At 46.7% G+C, this 21,121-nt stretch overlaps 1 protein-coding gene across 1 annotated transcript in view; it reads left to right on the top strand.

The window, feature by feature from the left end:
- MCF2L2 (MCF.2 cell line derived transforming sequence-like 2) overlaps positions 1 to 21,121 on the top strand; it is a 306,850-nt gene that overhangs the window by 97,076 nt on the left and 188,653 nt on the right. The window contains exons 4-6 of the mRNA XM_034780536.1: positions 6,194 to 6,387; positions 8,240 to 8,359; positions 17,626 to 17,742. Of these exons, the coding sequence (XP_034636427.1) occupies positions 6,194 to 6,387; positions 8,240 to 8,359; positions 17,626 to 17,742 (431 nt within the window). The remainder of the gene's footprint in view (positions 1 to 6,193; positions 6,388 to 8,239; positions 8,360 to 17,625; positions 17,743 to 21,121) is intronic.

Genomic DNA, 21,121 nt, shown 5'->3' with positions numbered 1-21,121 from the left:
TGTGAGCACTTCCGGGATCGATCCCAGAACGTCGATGGCGTGCCGCCGGACCAGCCGGTAAGTGAAGACTAGGCCTAAGATACGTCAACTTCAGCTATGCTATTCTCGTAGCTAAAGTTGCATATCTTAGATTGATCCCCTTCCTCCCCCCCAGTTTAGACCAGGCCTTTGATAGCAGAAATCCAGGCTTCACAGGGCTGAATGTGTACTCATTTACTTTGGAGGCAAGTTTTGATATTACCTGTCATGGACTGTATGCTTCAAATTTCTCTTTCTAATGAATCAGTCTGTCCAGTGCACTTCTGTGATATGGGAGGTAGAGATATTAAGAAAGTCCTGTGTGAGCTTTTCTTAACAACCTTTTTGAGAGTGGGGATCTGTTTACTGTATGATCTGCCCATGTAAATACCACTGTTTTGCTTAATTTTCTTCCTGATTTCCTGCCCTCCTCGCTCAATGCCAGGTGCCACGGAGACCCTGCACATTTTTCTATTTGTGTGTACTACATTGAAATGATATCGTTTGGTGACACTGTCTCTATTTCCCTGGCTAAGTTAAGACTTTCAATCTGCCCCCGGCTTACTACAAATAAGACACACAAGTATTGTTGTATCATCTTGCTGAAGACAGGTGATATCATCCTGAACACCGAGGTTACATGCAAGGTTATGCAGCACCTGTCTGACTCCAGGCCGTGGCCCACATGCCTTTGTCAAGTATCATTTTAACCTCCCCCAGCGACATCCAAACCTTACCTCTCTTATCAGACCCTCATGGCTTCTCATACATCAGTAGTAACCAAGGTTACCGGCCTGCATCCCTGTCCGTAGCTTCGGCCGTCTTAACCACGTCACTGCTTTGCAAGGGTCTGCTGTGATGACCTTGAGCTAGGCACGCGATGCCTCAATTTTTCCTCCATGCTGTTTTACTCTTCTCTGCTTTCCCTGCAGCATTTGGTTTCTAATCTTCCCCCGTTTCCTTCCTCTTCTGGATCGTGCTAACTTACCAGTCTTCTCCATTTTCACCCCTGTTCCTTCTCACACAGTGTAAACAGGACACGGAGGCAAATGATGTACACCACAGTCACTAACTAAAGAGAACACGGGGTGGCCTGCTTCTCATTTAAACTAATGGGTGTAAATTACAATTAGGCTCATTTTTATAGAAATCCTTTACTGAATTTCCCAAACCAGCTCAATTCAGTATGTGTGACCTGCCAGCTTTCTTATAGAAATATGGCGATCACAAGTTTCATTCATCGCTATCTGCTTTGTCTCTCATTTCTGTCAGTCTAAGCAGGACTGCTTAGTAAACTGTTTTATTCCAACACCAGCATTTTGGTAACTTCCACAAAGACACGCCCGCTTTTCAAACCTTTTGTTATAACTCACTCGTTTCGGTGGAGTTACCCCAGATATGAATTTGGCTCTGTGTGTCAAGTTAGAGCAATTGGTGCCTGAAGGATGTACAGCTGTTGCAAGCCGGCTAAGTGAAGCTAAACTGGGAAGACAGACTGTGATGCTGATGGCAATGATATATTTATTGTCTCTGTTTCTTTGGGATAGAGCCATTTGATTTCTCTGAAATAACATCCTGGTACATTCCACCTGGATGCTGCTTTAGCACATCTTCCGAGGCAGGAAAATATAGAGCACTTCGCAGGGCTAGGTTTTCTAAGGGCCTCTAAAAATGTACTTCTTCAGGGGAGAATATCCTTAATTTTTTAGTAATGCAAGTTGCATTGACTTAAATGCCAAAATCTCAGTGTTTTATTAATAGACCTATTATACAGATCAGTACTGGTTGGAATAATACATTATAAATAATACTGATTGTGAGTTATGGCATTGTTTTAATTGAATAATTATTCACAAATAAACATTTTAGTTCTCTGAGCTGCTCTGGTAAACAAAGGACGGCCATGATGGTCCATCTAACCCAGTATCCTGGCTTGTGACAGTAACCAGTACCAGATGCTTCGGAGGGGAATGAACAGAACAGGGCAATTATTGAGTGATCCATCCCCTGTCGTCCAGTCCTAGCCTGTGGCAGGGGAAGGTTTAGGAAAACTCAGAGCATGGAGTTGCGTCACTGACCATCTTGGCTGATAGCCATTGATGGACCTATGCTCCGTGAACTTGAAACCAGTTACACTTTTGGCCTTGACAACATCCCATGGCAATGAGTTCCACGGGTTAATTGTATTGTGTGTGCAGAAGTACTTCCTTTTGCTTGTTTTAAACCTGCTCCCTATTAATTTTATTGGGTGACTCCTGGTTCTTGTGTTGTGTGAAGGGGTAAATAATACTTCCTTATTGGAGGGTGGTGAAGCACTGGAATGGGTTACCTAAGGAGGTGATGGAATCTCCATCCTTAGAGGTTTTTAAGGCCCGGCTTGACAAAGCCCTGGCTGGGATGATTTAGTTGGGGTTGGTCCTGCTTTGAGCAGGGCGTTGGACTAGATGACCTCCTGAGGAGTCTTCCAGCCCTAATCTTCTATGATTCTATTTGCTTTCTCACACCTTTCATGATTTTATAAAGCTCTACCATATTCCCCCCTGAGTCATCTCTTTTCTAAACTGAGCAGTCCCAATCTTTCTAATCCCTCCTCATGCACATGTGTCCAACCCTGGTCCTCTCCCTCAGTCTGAACAGAGGGACCTAAACGTCACAAGAGCCTTCTTGTATTTACTCGTTTCGATTTTCATTTCAAAACCTGATGGAGAAAGAACTAGGCTCCATTCCTCAGAAGACTGAGTCTGCATGCGTCAGCGTTTGAAATGAATGAATTACTGAGGCTGCCGGGGTTGGCTAGCAGAGCACCTCACCCTCCCTGATTGAACTAACCTCGTTATCGACATACTGATTTATACCTGCCTCTGGAAATTTCCATTACTTGCATCTGAAGAAGTGAGGTTCTTACCCACGAAAGCTTATGCTCCCAATACTTCTGTTAGTCTCAAAGATGCCACAGGACCCTCTGTTGCTTTTTACAGATTCAGACTAACACGGCTACCCCTCTGATACTTGACACGGGGGTTGTTTTGATGAGCATTGTGTTTTGACAGCATTTAGCACCAGAAACATCAAATGTCTGCATTTCAGATTAGCCTTAACCTGGGTATTGCTTTCAGAAGAAGAATTTAAAATATCTGTTCATGAATATTGGCTTATCTTTAACAAACCACATTGCTGGTCTACTAAATGGATCTGGGACAGATCAATAAGGGTCAGTTTCTAGGTATCTTAATCACTAGGCCAGTGGATTGAACCCAGCCCAGGTCAGCACCGTTAACTAAAATTTGTTATCATCTAAAAGGCTTCTCAGTGCCCCTTTATAATGAAAGAGAAGAACTTTGAGGTTGTTCAGTTTGCAGCTGCTGTGTGTTAGCTTTGTGCATGTCAGTGAGTCTGCGATGGTGCCCTCAAGTGGCAGGAATAATAAAGGACCAACAAGTTCTCCCTACACATGTTCCAGCAGAGGTCTGTGGAAACCTAAGCTGAAAGATCAGGGTTTTGGCCCCTAGGTATGTGTGAGATCAATAAGTAATTGCATATGTTCTGTGCAGCACGTAGATTGGTTACATCGAGCAGTTATTTGAGGATTTGTTTCCTTTCCACAGTGGCCTGAGTGTTTTTCTCTACTAAACAAAGGAGGAAAAAATTAATGTGCATTAAACACACAAAGGAGGAAGTCATTGAAATGATGTCAGGAGGCCTTCCCACAGGTCAGGTGTTACAGTGTTTTTAATTCAAGCAGGAACTGTGCTAATGAGGGTGTTCTATGAATGGTGCTGCTGAAGGGGCCTCGTCTCTTGCTGTAGTGTCAGACGTAGCACTGAAAACCTTCCCTCACTTGAAGTTACTATAACTTTCCAAATTTTTTTGTTGGCCCTGTCACTCCCCACGTGCTCACCTCCAACCTCTCCCTTTCGGCTGTGGAGGCGTTCAATATGCTCGGGCCAAAGAGCTTGCCGGACGTTAGGACTGTAACCCAATTTCCTGGCATTCCCTCCGTGGGGCAGCAGCATCAATCATTGTGACAGACAGACAGAGTCAAAGCACACATCCTTGCACCTCTCCATCTGATGTGACAGGGTGCCCGTGCACAGAGACTGGACGCAGCGTTCCAGCTGGAAGCTGATGGATGACTTGCCCAAACGTATCGGGACTGACAAACTGTTACAGGGGTTTCTAGTCCCAGTTGGCTGAAAGGTTTGGTAAGATCAAACAGCGCCAGTGCGCAGATCTGGGCTTAGTTCCCCCCCACACCTTCCTGTAACAGTTTAGCAACAAACAAAATGTCAGCGGTGCTGCTTTTCTGCTCTAAAGCAAATGCACAGCAGAGCCTTTCTTGAAAGACGTGGCTAGCTATTGACAAGAAACAACTGAGAAGTATATTTGTTGCATGTGAAAGGCAGGAGGTACCTCAGCAATTGCTACAGCCACTGCCCTTCCACTGTATTCATAGATTTTCAGGCTGTTTGTTGACTTATTTAAAGAGAAAAGAAAATCTTTCTATGTTTTAAAAAATGTTCTGGCCATTGAATGCCCTAATTCTCATCAGAGGATAGCAGTAAAAGCAATTGATCGGGGGGACGGGGTCGCTCAGGGATCCTTCCTGGGCTTTAGTATTAATCCTAGTGACGATCACTTATACAGCATCATAACTATGCATGGCACTTTTGCTTCCAGTTTGCTGGTTTGCATCCTGCACTAGATAGGTTGTGGTTCAAAATGGTTACCATCTGATGGCTCTTTGGTGACTTATGTGACGCAGGTGGGGTGGTGGTAAGTCAGGCGATCCCATCATAAAACCACCCACAAGACTGGCCCCCGGGGCTTGCCTCCTGCCCATCACTCCCTGATTCCCTGGGGGAGCCACACACTGCTAGCAGAGCAGGATGGGAGCAGTCCTTGGGCTCCCCAGAGCATGGATCATGCAAGGGGGAATCAGGTGAGCCCTGCACTCGTGCGAGGGCCAGGCAGCATTTGGCCCTTTGATTGAAATGTTCTTTGGAGCGGGGTAATAAGCTCTTTCTCTTCCCATTTGCCTAGCGCAAATCGCTAACACCACATGTACCTGTTCATGCCTATGAGTGGTCCCGGCAGGTCGTGATCCCTCCAGGACACCACTGAGGCATGCTGGTGTGAGGAAGCTTAAATTCTGCCTCCCATGCTGTGCTCAGTCTTGGATTAGACGAGAAGATTTCAGTCTCGGGGACAAATTTATCTGGCACCTTTCCCCAGTAAAACTAATTATTTGACTCTAGGGGTGTGTGTGTGAGGGGGTGACTGATGGAATCTGAGCGGTGCCTTTAATATTGAGCCATTCCTTGGAGCACATTATTGACCAAGTTGTAAGCAGCTGCCTTGTTTGTTTCAGTCCTGTCTGGTTTGTGCCCCAGATCTGTCGTGATTCTGTGGTAAGACTGTTGGTTTGTGACAATGGGGGGAGGTGTTTCCTGTGCACTGCAGGGGAAACTCGCTCACCCACTGAAAAATCTCCACACTGCTCAAGGAGCCCCTGAGCTCTCTTGGCCGGCAGGGTGAGAGTAGCAGCCCCCCAGGAATACAGGGTGTGCCTGCACCTCACAGAGGGGGGCTCCGTGCTGGCCCTGAATAGGCAGATCTGCAATTCCACACATTTAGTAGCTCAGCACCCGCCTGTAGGGACTGTAGCCACAATTCTAGTCCATATGCTGATATAACATCCATTGAGTGGCTTGCAGCCCCACGGCCTGCCCGTGAGTTGGGTGGGTGTGAGACTCCAATCTCTTTAACTCCCGCTTTGTCCCCCTAATTATTTGGGCCTCCTGCAGGGGGAAGGGTAAATTCCACTCCTTGTGAGAGATAAGTGCACTTGTCCGTCATCAGCATCTTAGGAGAATGAAGCAAAATGCCGAGGCGTGAGGATAGGTATCTAATAACTTGAATTATTTTGCAAAGCAAGGAAGATCTGTACTTCCGCTTCAGTCCCAGTACAAAGCAATATGTGATCCTAAACTGTTCACATCACAGAATTTTGGCAGCCAGTAGCAAGACAGCCGAGAGATATAACGGATAAAATATTCATGTTTTGTGGAGGCTGCTAACCTGGTGCTGGAAGGAGGAAATTTGCTGGCTTGCCTGTATGTGCAAATCAGTACCAGTCATTCACGCTCTCGACTGTACCCTGCATTTTAATCATGGGCTTGGACAATGACACGGAGGAGGCTGGGTTGTGCTGCAGCACAGTTACTCGGAACTGGTCTACCTCCACGTAACCCAGCATCCCTCTTTCATCTATTTTGCAGTCTGGAGGCTGCCAGCATTGGATTCATCATCGTTATAGACCGACGACGGGACAAATGGAGTGCAGTAAAGGCATCCCTGACACGGATAGCAGTAAGTGCCCGGCGTTTGTGTTTACTGCCATTTGCCTACCAGAAAGTAGAACTCTCCTCTGCCCCTTCAGCACAGCGAACGATCTCCCGCACTCCTTTTTAGCTGTTCATGCAGCATCTTCCCCACCCTGGAGATCTGGGCCAAACTCGGCAGAGACGGGTTAGCCTGTAATAATGAAGGCGACCGCCTTGTGACCTGCTAAATTAGAATGCGAGGCCATTCGCTGGGATGACTGTGTGACAAATTGTAATGATTTAAAGTGGGCTGCTCAAGATGAACGAGGTAACAGATAGTCCCTGTGGTACTAGGAATGGCAGAGGGGCCCACTGGAAATGTCTCTAAAGGCTCATGTTTTCTTGACAGCAAATCTGATAGAAACTCTTTAATGCTGCTTCTGCTTTCACTGAGTAAGATTTAAGAAAGTGGTTGTTAGCACTGACGAGCAGCAGATGAATATATGTATTTTATGTAACATGCACTGTATACTGAATGTGCATGCTTATGTGCAATACTTGGTCTAAACTCTAATTCTATAGAAGTTAGAATTATCTGGGTGTCTGAGTTTGGTTTAAGTTAATTCCTGGGGATGCAGAATCTCGAACAGAATTTTTTCCATTCCTTGCTCTGTTCAGCACCCCCATGGTCCCCAGAGGACCATGTGACACAGACAAATGTCGCAGGCTGGTTGTTGTGAACATGGCCACATGTCTGGGGATGGTATTGTGTGCCTATCTGAACATACCTTTCCAAGATATGAAGGGTAGTCTGTTCTTTTAATGTGCATATGTCACTTGCCACCTATACTGCAGGGTTTCTCAATCTGTGGGTCAAAGCTGGGCCACCGGAATGTATCAAAGGGTTGAATGGGAAGCCTGGGTGTATGTCAGGTCTGTCCCTGAGGGGTGGGAGGCTCTGGGAGGTGAGGTGAGGTCCGGAGACCCTGGGAAGGATTTGCAGAGCCTGCCCACACTCACCCCGCAGCAGTGGTGCCAGTCCTGAGGGATGGCTGGGCTTGGCTCTCTGCTCTGGGCATTGCAACCTGGTTTAAAGGGTGGCAGCGGTTTGGACCAGCTGCTCCTCAGTCATGATGATAAGGCTGTGGGGGTGTCAGCTGAGTGGCCAACGCATTATGTGACTCACACAGATTTGGCCTGGCTAGCCCCCGGTCAGACGGGCTGGGCCAAACCCGAGTGGCGCTGGGACCCCGGAGGTCACAATGCCCGGAGCAAGGGCAGGACAGGAGCAGCCACTATACTACACACCGTGTACTTATTACATTAGTGTGTGTTATGTGTTGTGGGTAAGAAATATTTAGTATGCCAGATTTTTTTGTACTAAAGCTATTTACTGGGTTGCAATAGGCCATCTAGGTTTGCAAATGGGCCCTAAGCCCAGAAAGATTGAGAACCACTGTGGTACTAGATGGAATGCCAGCCTTGCTCAAATGTGTGTGACTATGTCGCCCTCTAGTGGCTGCAGCCTAACGAGGAGAGAAGCCCTGATACTATAGCAGTTTAAGGGAGATTCTCCTTTAGTTCAAGTGGCCTGCAAATGTCTGTGTTCTTTGATGCAGAAGGTTCTGAGTTGTGTCCCCCTATCTGTCCATTTGGTAATATCTGAAGCCAGTGGGAGTCATGCCATTGACTTCAGTCGGCAATGGACCAGGAGCATGGTGGGCGGAACAGATGACAGCCATGCAGTCTGGGTAGCTCCAGAATCATCACATCCCCCCCACCTTTGCTTGCTTCCTGAGGAATTTCTGAGGCAGAAGGTATCCAAAATGGCGCTGTGCTCCTTTGTGGGCGTGAGGCCCAATTGCTATGCCCTGTAACATTTTGTATGCTCTTTCCAGGGAGCTTTTCCAGGGAACCTGCAGCTGGTCTTTGTCCTGCGGCCCTCCCGCTTTATTCACAGGACAATCGCTGACATCGGCATTAAACTCTATCGAGATGACTTTAAAATGAAGGTACCGGTAAGCATGCACTTTTTGTCCCCGTGGTCTCTGTGTTTCTGTGTCTTCTGTTGCTGAGCGTCAGCCAACTTCTCTTTTAACCCTGTTGTTGCAGTTTAATTGCACTGGCAATCAGGGCTCCCTACACACCAACAAGCAGGCCTGAGCGTAGGTCAATTATTAAAAGCCCCAGAAAAAACTCAGACAAGATCAAACAAGCCATGATGGGGGCAGGGGATGTTTCAAATTAACCCTGTTTTCTCGATCAAACAGTTTCTTTGTTCCCTTTTTTGTGTCAGGGATAGATTCACGTATTGGGGAGGGGAGGGGAAATGAGTTGTAACCTTTGCACTGGTTTGTTTAAATAGTGTGTATTGATTCTGCTACTGTCAGTCACGATAATACCGATGAGTTAACCATGAGAAGCCATGGGAGCGGCCATAGGATGATAAATGGACTTGACTTCACATCAAAGTGCAGTCTTGCTCTGAAATGTGATTGTGTAGAATTAACACCTTCTTCCTTAATGGTGCTGCTCCCAGAGTTAATTCAGAGTCGTCTCACTCGAGTGATGAGAATTAATTTTTAGTTCTGCAGAGCTAACGCAGCTGAAAGGGAGTAAGCTGTGTTCTGTTCCATCTCATGGATCACCCACAGATCTGTGTATGTTCCAGTAGGTTATACTTGGGCAAACCAACTGAAGACAGTGGGGTTGCAAATGTGTCACCCAGAGCCTGATTTGACCTATAGAACCTTTGTTACAGGTCACAATGTGTGAGAAGGAAAGAAACCAGCTTGACTCTCAGATCCCAGGCAGAGTGTGCAGAGCTGCCAGCTACAACAGATTGTTGTCTGGGTTCCTGTAAATTGAGAACATTTGATACAGAAATCCTTGATAATGAATCAACCTGGAAGCCCACAATATCATTGTTATGGAATCACTTTTCAGAGCAGACCCAGGCTTTCAGTCTTGTTGCCATTAAGTCATAAATGCCAGTGACCTTTTATGTTAAGGGAGGTAAAGGATATTGATGGCGCCATCAGCAAAGCAGTCCATCACCATAAAACCCCTATAAAATCTCCTGTCCTGATAAATACTTGTACTATTTTACAAGTGCTCCTTTATAAAAGCAAATACTACAAAAATGGTCCAGATACTGGGTGATTTGGGGTGAATACTGTAGAATAGTTTATTTTTTTCTAGAAGGGTGTCAAAGGGGACACCCACCTCTTGGGTGCCTCCTTGTGGCTGCATGCAGCACTGCAGACTGTTTCCCACTCCTGCTGCCCCCTGTAGGTTGTCAACCTTGTTTCGCGCATTTCAGTGGCTTAGCTCTCTGGCCAGGTCATGGAGTCAAATGAGCTCCTTTTGGGGTAGCAAAGAGTTCAGCAAGAGTCTGTCTGCCCACACCAGGGTCTTCAGCCCTGGCTGTGTGCCCTTGAAATTCAGGCCTTTGCTCGGGCTTCCAAATGAGCCCTGTCCCTTTCTCAGGGCGTGGGTTGGGCCTGTTTCCCCTCCCCTCCTCTGGGTTTATGCCACTTTGCTGGTGTGGGAACCTGGGCCTGCCCATTACTCTGGGTTCCAACTCAGGGACCCTATACCCAGCAGCTACATACTGCTCAATTCAGTTCATTGCTTCTGCTTCCCTGGGCTTCTTCGCACCTGGCCCCTTTATCCTTAGCTCAGGGCCATGGTTCCCAGCTCCCTCTCTACCTGCAAACCCAGCTATGCAAGTGTAGCCAGAGATAGGTATATCTCCATTTATTATTATTATTTATCTCATAGAACTGGAAGGGACCTTGAAAGGTCATTGAGTCCAGTCCCTTGCCTTCATGAGCAGGACCAAGTACTGTCCCTGACAGTTCCCCCCACCCCCAATCTTGGTTGTTTGTTTTTTTTTGCCCTGATCCCTAAATGGCCCCCTCAAGGATTGAACTCACAACCCTGGGTTTAGCAGGCCAATGCTCAAACCACTGAGCTCTCCCTCCCCTAACCCTGGCTAATCCCCAGGCTGGAGAGGAGCATCCTTCCCTGCTCCTCTGGTCCCAGCCTGGGACTGTCCTGCTATCTAGAGCCCTGTAGCTTCTTTCATCGGAGCTGGCTGGGCACTGATTGGCTGTCACTAGCCAATGGACGACCCAGTCTATGTAGTTTCTGAGATGGTTGCTTCAGCGAGTCCTCTCTAGGCAGGCCTGGAGGACCAACCTTCACTGCTCCTTTCCTCACACATTGCTGTTTCCCGGGACGGGGTGTAATCAGAGCATGGGGGTCTCCTTTAAGGCACTGTGAAGGCCAGCTGCACCCAGTCACAACGGGCTATTATATTTCCCCTGTAGTCAGTACTTTCCCATAGGCCCTCTCATCCGCTAACAATTTGTCAGAGCCCCTGTTGGGTGTCTGTATGCCATTCTATCTGTTTATAATGACTCTTCTGCCCCCACCACCCAAGGCATGTTTGTTCATTTCCTTCATTGTATATTAAATGTGTATAGTTAGGGGGAGAGTGTAGTATAATGTGATGCACATAGTCAATTCTTTGCCAGCTCTGGGGTTTACATATTAAGCCACATTGCCTAAGTTTCTTTCAGATTTGTTCCTAATTGTGTATTTGCCTTTGGATGTGGGGTCTCTTATAAATAAAAATGTATAATAGTTATTATTATTTCATATTGGTTTAATTCATATTCTGTACACTGGTGAACCCACTAAGTAAGTAATAACGATTTTACAGGGAGCTTTCATCATGATTTTATTTAATTGTTTTACAAGGGACTTTTGGTTTAAATCGATTGGCAAAAGAACCCACCTTGCTAGGTCTGGTTGATAGCTCAGTGTTTGGGCCTGATTGCATAGTGGCAAACGTCCACTGACCTCATTACGAGCAGGAGCAGAACGGTTATTGCTTATGTGTAAGGCTAAGATTTTGTCACGGATATTTTTAGTAAAAGTCACGGACAGGTCACGGGCAATAAAGAAAAATTCACAGACGCCTGTGATCTGTCCCTGACTTTTACTAAAAATATCCATGATAAAATGGGAAGGGGCTGGGCAGATGCCCAGTGGCTGGGAGTTTCCAGCCACCTCTCCCCCCTCCCCCCCCGCCAGCTGTGGCTGGGAGCTGCAGGGTCCCCTGCCTCCCACAGCTGTGTGGAGAGCCGCGGAAATCCCTCTGGGACATGCAGCAGCGGCCAGGGTGCTGCAGAAATCCCCCTGCTGCCGGTAGTGGGGATCCCCTGCCACCGCGGGCAACGGGTGGGGAGCTGCGAGGATCCCCTGCCGGCAACGGGCAGGGAACTGTGGGGGTCCCCCATGCCGCCGCCAGCGAGTGGGGAGCTGCAGGGGTCCCCCGTGCCTCTGGCAGGGGCTAGGAACCCCGGGATACCTCACCCGCAGCAGCTGGGAGCTTGGGGGCACCACTGCCTTATGCGGTGGGAGTACCTCACAGCTCCCTGCCGCTGCGGGAGGCTGCGGAAATCTGCAGCTCCCAGCCACTAGGAGGTCTTTGGAAGTCACAGATTCTGTGACCTCCATGACTAAATCGTAGCCTTTCTTACATGTTCATTGTGGACTGGGCTGTGCCATGCCCTGTATAGATGTGCAAGGGGGTGGGGGTAGACAGCACAAATGGTCTTGGTTCCCCTTTGTAGCTCAGGTGTAGGGGCAGGTGTGATAGCTACCATCCTGGCCACCACACTGGGGACTGAATCGGGGACCAACAGTTGCTACAGCTTGAGTTTATGAGCCGAGACTTTGTAACAGGGGCTGTAACAGACTCAGACCCTCCACGGATTGGGCACAGAGGAAGGGGACTTGTAAACATATACTCACCAGTGGGTTACTGTAGGCACAATCCTTTTGGTACATGAGGACTGGTGGAGTCTAGCCCCAACGCTGTCCCAGGATTCCTAAATGGGATGGAAGGGTGGATTGAAAGTGGCTCCATCCGGACCAATGGAGCTGGGCTCGCACAGAAAGAGCTCACACTGCATCCTGTAACTGGATGGAGTGGTGGATGCTGCATTCCCTGTGTGCGTGGATACCTGGTGCCTACCTCAGCCAATCACAAGGCCTGAGGGAATGATGTCTAGCGGGCAAGCTTCCCTCATCTCCACTCCGACGTGGACAGTTAGAGCCTCAGTTTTCATTGAAATATTTGGGCCTGGTCCTTCTCCCATTGATGGCAGCGGTGCAGGTTTGTATTGGGGAATTCTAGTTCTAAAACCAATACAAATACCCATCTTTTATTCCATTGTCAAATTAAAGATGAAAAATGTTCCCATCACACCCCGCAAGAGGGACAGAACGCTGCTTATAAAAAGGCATGCTCCTGTCCTCGATTAGCTGCAAGATATTTCCACAGCAGCTGCTGCATCAGATGTCGCTCCCCTGACAGGGACGGGTTTGCTACAGCATTACATTTCCCAACAGTTCAGCCTCCTTCATACTCACTGAATCTTTTAAGAGAAAAATAAAGATTCCGCTTCAAATGCTGGGGGGTGGTTGAAATCAGAGTTAAGAACATCTGGGAGTTGAGGGTGCTCACAGGATGGGGCACTGAGTTATTCATTATTATTCATATCATCACAGAAGGATGATGCAGCTGGTTTACAGATGGAGAAACTGAGGCATAGAGCAGTTATGGCCTACAGAACTTTCACTGATTTTTAGATTCCTCCATATTTGGGTACCCAGCTTCAGACACCGTGGGGCCTGATTTTTGGAAGTGCTGATTTTTGGAAGACTTCAGCCCGCAGCTCAGGCTGAAGTCTGGGGGAGCTACGTGTGTCTGGCATCTTTGAAAATGAGGACCAAAGTGTCTCAAGTTGGGCGCCCAAAATTAGTGGAGACTTTAAAACAATTTCCTCCCAAGTGTCTTGCTTGCGATTGCCCAGTGAATCAGTGTCAGATCCAGGAAAAGAACCCAGTTGCCCTATCCACCAGATCACACTAGTTGTCCCTTCGCCTTTCAGCTGTTTGGAGATTTGTATAAATTAAAGAAAGACATTGGGCTGGCAACAGTAGTTTCATCATGCAGCTCATAGGTGGTGCATTTCCTCTGCAGAGAGGCAGCTGAGTTAGGGTTAGACTATAGAGGCTGACACAAAATATGCTGCAAACATGAAAAAGAAAAGTAGGGTAGATATAAGATACAGTATGTAAATATGATTAATAAAATGGGTGTGCCAAGTTAAACCAGTATTTGGCTGGGTGGGAACCATGGCTTGTTTCCCATGCATAATGTAGCAATACTGGATTATGCCTGGGTTTATCTGAGCTGAGCCAGTTCAGGACACTGAGCTGAATTCAGGAAGTAGCTCCAGGATCTTCCATGAGAGGAGGTGCAGCTAAATGACCCTTCGTTCTGGCTGCTGAATACGGAAGCTGAATAAAGTGAAGTTGCCTTTACAGCATACTCAGTCCATTAGGAGAGACTGATTTAGGTCCATGCAGTTGACAATTCTACAAACTTCCCACTTCCCCAGCTTTGCAACCTCGGTGTAATTTGTCTCCGCTCACAGATCCCAGCACTAAAAACTGACGGTTTTGCCTCCAAAATATGCCCCCTCCTGCCCCATCTTCATTGTTAAACAATTTATCCAGGCCCTCATAATCTCTAACCTAAGCTACTGCACCCTCGTCCTGTCCTGCCTCCTCGACACCAGCCATGGTGGCCTCTTCATTCTGTTTGAAGACAATGGGAATTGGGGGTGTTTTGAGCATTACAGGACAGGATCCGTAGCATGCTGGATGGTTCCCACTCCTGCTCTTGTAGTTTCAAGGACCCACTGCTGCATGATTTACCTGGCTGTGGGCTGGCACCCTGCCTGGCTAGGTTAACAGCTTTGCTGTTGGCCCAACGTGCCAAGTGCATCAGGTAAAACCCTTCCCATGTGGTCAAAGTACATGCCAGTGTTCCATGGTGATGTCAGTAGAAGACTGGAGCAGCAGAACACTGTCACCAAGTCAGCAGCAAAGCCGTTCAGACTGATGTTTCTGAAGGGACTTGCAGTTCCCAATCAGCTCACAGACTTCACACTCCAGGCTGATGCTAATCCAAACGGAGCTAGTCTCTAAAAACAACAAGGAGTCCGGTGGCACCTTAAAGACTAACAAATTTATTTGGGCATAAGTTTTCGTGGGTAAAAAACCTCACTTCTTCAGCTGCAACCTGAGAAGTGAGTTTTTTTACCCACGAAAGCTTATGCCCAAATAAATCTGTGAGTCTTTCAGGTGCCACCGGACTCCTTGTTGTTATTGTGGATACAGACTAAAAAGGCTACCCCCTGATTCTTGAGCTAGTCTCTGTGAACCTCCTAACTTGCCACATCACAAAGCAGGCTCTGGACGAACATTCTGGGCATAGCTTTTCTTTTGACTTGACTCTTTCTAATGTGATCATTTGGGTAGATGAAACATCCCATGACATCACACTAGGCACAGAGTTGACTATGGCAGGATCCTTGAGTTCAGGGTCCAGGAGCCTGAGGATCTCAAAGCACTCAAAGACTGGTGAATTAAACCTTACAACCTGTTTGAAGCATCTAATCTAATCTAATTTATTGGATGTATAAAGTGCTAGCTAACAGAGTACCTGAGGTCATGATCCTGCATTTATCTCCACACAGGTGCAAGCGTCCATCCACAGTGAGTCAATTTCAGGATCATGCCCTGAGCAAGCTGCTGTTATCTCCACTGTATAGCTTGGGAAACAGAAGCACAGAAGGGTTAAGTGACTTGTCCAAGGTCACACAGCAGAGCAGTGGCAGGGATAAAACCAGACTCCCATTTCCCGGTCCTGTGCTCTTAATCCCTACATCATACTTCCTTTGTTAACACAGAGGGCTGCGAGTCAGGAGACTTGGGTTCCATTTCCAGTTCTTTACAATGTGAGTCATTTAGGACATGACTTTCAGCGACGCTGAGCATCTCCCATTGACTTCAGATGGAGTTGTGGGCAATCAGGATGCCGGGCAATCAGCCACCTAACATCTCTGTAAAATAGGGGTAATAATGATACCTACTAGCTACCTACCTACCTCATAAGGGCATTGTGCAGATCCATTAATGTTTGTAACCTGCTTTCAGATCCTTAGATGGAAGGTGCTATAGGAGTCTAATATATCAATTTCTGAAAGGGACATTTATACCCAGTGGCCGCTCCCACTGCCTGTTTCCCTCCAGCCTATAGCAATAAAAATGGCCTTTGACGTTCCAGTTCCCTTTCTGCTCCACGTGGTCAGGTCCAGCGGCCTGAAATAAACACTCTGCCGAAATGAACGACTGAGGATTTGCCGAATGAGTCCATTCTAATCGGCTTACCCCCATAACATTATCCATCATCTGAGGGTTTTAAGGGCATAACTACCACTAGGCTTAAAAGCGTCAAATAAAGCCTTCAGAGTAACAGCCGTGTTAGTCTGTATCCGCAAAAAGAAGAACAGGAGTACTTGTGGCACCTTAGAGACTAACAAATTTATTAGAGCATAAGCTTTCGTGGACTACAGCCCACTTCTTCGGATGCATATGCTTATGCTCTAATAAATTTGTTAGTCTCTAAGGTGCCACAAGTACTCCTGTTCTTCTTTTTGCAAATAAAGCCTTGCCAGGGGACTGGTTGGTTCACAGGATTAGAAATGGGTTATGGAGATTTTCAGAGATTTTTATAGAGTCTCTGGTCTGAATCTGGCCCAGGCTGGTACCATAGTGACTGGCTGACTTTTCCAGCTGCTGGCAGTTTGTAGACCTACAACCAGAGGGGTCTTATTTGAGTTGCTTGTGGCCTTGAGTCCTGTTAGCAACATTAGCAGAGAAGCCAAGAATCAAATGGGGAGGAAGACTGAGTTACTCTCTGCCCAGATGCTCTGTCCATGTCGCAGCATGTTGTGACAGGGACGCGAGGAGAAACATTATTGACACGTTGTGTATGCTCTGTTCGTGGAGGACTTCAGTTTCCAGGGCTCTTAATCAGGTACCTTTCTTATGTGCTTCTCTCCATGCCAAAGCTCCCCTCTACTGATTAGCCTTCATTTGCATTTTAATACATTTCTAAGCGGTGGCTGATTATGCTTTATTGGCTAAGGCAAAGTAAACTGTCTTTCTCAACCTGCTGTATAAAACTCAGCCCATGCCCAGTGTAAAGTTCATGTTTGCCTTCATCCCAGTGTATGGCTTTATTGACGAAGTAAACAACAATCAGTTAAACAAGAGCAACTCAACCCTTCTCCACAGGCCTGGCTGCTCCTACGATTCCTCCTGCAGAGCTACTCAGCCCATACCGCATATCCTCTATCCTCAGACACCCACTCCCATCTCCCTTTTCTCCAGGTGGAATAACAACCCACTAGCACAGGAGGTTTGCAGAATCCCCTGAACTTTCCCCAAAAGGATCAACACTTGCTAGCAGGGTGGGGTGTTTGAGGCAAATCCAAAGAGGAAAAGAGCTAAAGAAAAGCTCGGTTATATTATTACATTGAATGATGCAGCAAACAAGGGTGTTTTATGTATTTAGTCAAAATCTGGTATTTCAGATTTCTAATTGTGCTTACCCATCACCTCCATGTTGCTGCTCAAGTCATTGTGCATTCCAGCTGCTAAGAAAACAACACTGTACATTTAAATGTGCGTTATTTGCATAACTGCGTGTGTGTGATTGTAGCAGAAAATTTGGGTCGCTGTTCTTAAAGATATGCTGTGGGAATTATTGCGGGAGAAGTTCTATGGGCTGTATTTTACAGGAGGGGATCACAGTGGTCCCTTCTGGCCTTGGAGTCTATGAAATCCATGAATCTGAAGCTTAATACAAGTCTGCCTTTCTTTCATTGTGCAGTTCTAGTTTTTAAGGTGTGCTGGGAAGGTAGCTCATGTAAGGGTTAGAGCAGGGAAATAGGAATCAGGACTCATGACACCGGGGTATATGAGGAGTAACTGCACTGAACTCAGTGGAGTTACAGAGGTGTAAATTTGGGGTAAATTAGAGGAGAATCAGACCTTCGGCATCTAGTCTCAGCACGCCCGTTGGCATACTTGTAGGACCTCCCTGTCCCTTGATTTCCCTGTCTGTAAAATAAATATTTATCTATATATCACAGAAGTGCTCAGATGAAAGTGCAGATATACATTATAAATAATGACAAATTATTGGCTTTGTTGGAACTGCCCAGGATCTAAGTCAGCATGGAATTTGGCCATACACATATAAGGTGAATAGGGAACCTAGGAGGAAGGATCTAAAGTGCAGTGTTATCTCTCTCAATTAATACATTGTGTTTTGGATTCATCATTGCAGATCATCATGTTAAATTCTGTTTCTGATCTACATGGCTATATTGACAAAAGTCAGCTAACTCGGGAGTTAGGGGGAACCCTGGAATATGGCCACAGTCAATGGATACACCATCGAACTGTGAGTATTGTATCTTGTACTCATTCAATTCTGCATTCTTAAGTCTCCAGGCGATGATTTCAACTTAAATATTAAAGGATGATTCTCCAGTTAAAGTTAGGCTTGTGACTTTTATTAGAGCTTGATGGAATCTACTCACCCAAATCCACTACACAATGGAGGGAGAAAAGACCCTCCAAAATATTGTAGGGGCTTGGCAAGACTGGTGTGGGAAGCTTACATCCAAATGTTTCTCTGTAGTAGGATCCCAATTCAACACAGCATCTCTATGCAGCAAAGCAATGAGACTTCAGCACATGGTTAACGTTAAGCATGTACTTAAGTGATTACCTGAATCAGAGCCTAAGAACCTCACTTTAACGAGAATCAAATATTCCTGTGTTTGTGAGGGAAAAAACACTGAAGCCACTGGATTTTATTTTTACTCCTGGGGGAATTCTGCGCCAAAAAATTAAAAATTCTGAATAAAAAAATTTAAAATTCTATGCACAATATTTTAAAATTCTGCAAAATTCTGCATATTTTATTTGTTAAAATAACGCAATATAATCACTCTGGTTTCAATTATTTTGATAATTTATTTAAACCTACAGTACAATGGATGGAGAATGGGAGTGGGGAGCATTGGAGGAAATCCCCAACCCCCCTTTGTCTAATAGTAATATAGCTAGTATTGACCCTTTACTTCTAGTTATTAGTCAACAAATATATGCGGCCATATGCTCAGTGTTACATCATAGGCAACTGAAGAGCAAGTGAGGGCTGGGGACTCAAACTCACAATTTATATTGGCTACTGACCATCTCCAGAGGGGTCAGTAGCAAACAGTTCCTGGAGCACATTTTGATAGGAAATTTTTTCAGTCCAAAAATTTAGACCAGCTCTAATCGCTAAAGCACCATAAGCATTTATAAGGCCAGACTGTCCTTTACAATAAGACTTCTTTATACCACTCTGACAATGTAAAGGAACCTTAAGATTTTTACACCTGTTTTATACTCCTGGGAGAATTCACTAAGAACAATGGGAACAATTCACTAAGCAGGCCTGAGGGGACAGAGCCTGCCCCACACCCAGCTCCTCAGAAACACCCCCAAAGCCTTGCCCCTCCACGCTGAGCATACCACAATAGTGAGTGAGAGGGACAAGTTGTCATCCTGGCACCCAACCTTTGCGTCTTCACTGACTTCACTGGAGTCACTCCTGTCTTACACCAGTGTATAGGCACCATCTTTATGAGTTGCTGGGGGGTGCTGGACCCCTGCTCCACTCCAGGCCCTGCCCCTACTCCACCCCTTCCCCCAATCCCTCGCCCTGCCTCTGCTCCGCCACGTTCCGCCCCTTCCTCCTCAGCGCCTCCTGCACACTGCTGAATAGCTGATCCACAGCGGGCAAGAGGCGCTGGGTGGGAGGGGGAGGAGCTGAATCGGGGGGAGGGGGTCCTGGTGGGTGCTCAGCACCGACTTTTTTTTTTCCGTGGGTGCTCCAGCCCCGGAGTACCCCTGGTGTCGGCTCCTATGCACCAGTGTAAGAATGAGATCCTCCTGGCCCCATTGATGTCAATGGGAGTTTTATCACTGACATCCGTGGGACCAGGATTTCACCCTAAGAAAGAAGCGAAACAGGCCCCGAGTCTGAACGGTACTGAAGAGATGCCTTTATGAAAGACAAGTTGTTGTTGTCCCTTCCGGAGAGGGTGACACATGTGGATTATTTGTGGGCTTTGCAAACGGTCACAAACTTGCAATGTCATTCAGTTTAAAAAAAAACTTAGCTAAAGGAAAGTCTGTATTGTGTATTATGGACAGAAGATGCTAAGCTGGGCACATATGTGGTATAGATACTGTGTCTGGGTTTTGGAGGGTTTATTGGTTAAAATTTTGCTCTGCCCCTTTTTTTTAACACTGTCGCCCAATATTTGTTTTACACTGAGCACATAGCGTGCAGCTCGCATAGTTGTTAATCGAGAATTTCAGCCTTCACCGGAGCAGGAAATCTTACAGCAACCAAGCTAGAAACTACCACCTATGCATTGCATACCTGGCCTTGACAACTTCCTGAGCCCAGTTGTCACTAGCTTGGGCCGAGTGCAAACATTTGGGAGCGAGAATGCAAAGTAGGAATCGCTAGCAGCTATAAGGAATGCAATCTCTGCTTGTGCCTAAATAAAGTAGGGCCGTGTTCTTGTAACACGAAGAAAAAAATCTCATGCGGCTACTTGATGCACGATAAAAAGCTTTTGGTCACAGCGGATGAGTTTGATCAAAGTATTTCACCCTGAAAAACTAGTAGGGGAGTGAGTGGTTTGAAGTGTTCGCATGCTTCTTTCCATAGCCTTCAGAACTCTCACTTTCATCTTAAAAAAAAGAAAAGAATTGATCCGTCTCTATTTGGTTTTGAGAAATAGTGAGAAATGTGTAGGAGCGTTCAAGGGGTGGAGGGGCAACAATACTCAAAGTTGTGTTAAGTTTTCAATAATGATATGGCAGTGGTTCCCAAAGGGGGCATGGAGGAACATTCAGGGGGTGTTGCAGGGCCCGGGCTAGCCCCTAAGGAGGGTAGAGAGGGAGCATCACTTAGTCCCGCTCCGTCTCCATCTGCAGCTCCGCTCCCAGCCACGGCCCCAACCCCACCGCCAGCCATGGCCCCCAACCAATGGCTTCCGCTCCCGGCCCCAGCCCTGGCCCCAGCCTCCTTACCCCTGTTCATGCCCCTCTTCCCCCCGCTTCCGGTCCCAGCAGTGGGTGAGCGTGGATGAGATAAGGGGGGGGCCACGACCATGAAAAGTTTGGGAACCATTGCAATACAGGCAAAGGAATGGAAGGGGATGACTGTGGAATATTGCTTCAAGTACAGATGGGCATTCTGGATTTGTATTTCCTGATACGTGAGATGTAGACGGATATTCTCCCTCAGTGAGGATCTGACTGTAAAAACATTAACCAGAAAAGGCCTTGCTGAGTACTTCAGTATCTCCTCAGCCTAGACAAAGCCTTACATAAATGCTTTCGACATTGCAGAATATTCTAGTGGGCTTCACACAGGACTGGGAGCCAGGATTCTTTAAGTTCTAATCTTGGCTCCTACCCCCACACCCTGTGGCTTTGGGCAAGTCACATTAGCTCTGGGAATTTCCCCAGCAGGGAAATGGAGGTGATTGCAATTGTTGATCTGCCTCATGTAATGATGCGCTGCCTGGGTTGTCAGCAGGACTAGCACCTGGGATCTTCAGTACCCCAGCACCGAACTCTACAGCTTGAGCTAAAGGACTAATTCCATTAGCTAGTAGCAGTATTAACCTGTTATCCCATAGTGGACCATCCACTAGAGCAGCGGTTCTCAAACTTCATTGCACCATGACAAAAATTATTACACGACC

This window comes from Trachemys scripta, chromosome 9 (assembly GCF_013100865.1).
Source record: "Trachemys scripta elegans isolate TJP31775 chromosome 9, CAS_Tse_1.0, whole genome shotgun sequence".
NCBI lineage: Eukaryota > Metazoa > Chordata > Testudines > Emydidae > Trachemys > Trachemys scripta.
The sequence above is the reverse complement of the archived record's forward strand: the minus strand, read 5'-3'. Positions and strand labels throughout refer to the sequence as shown.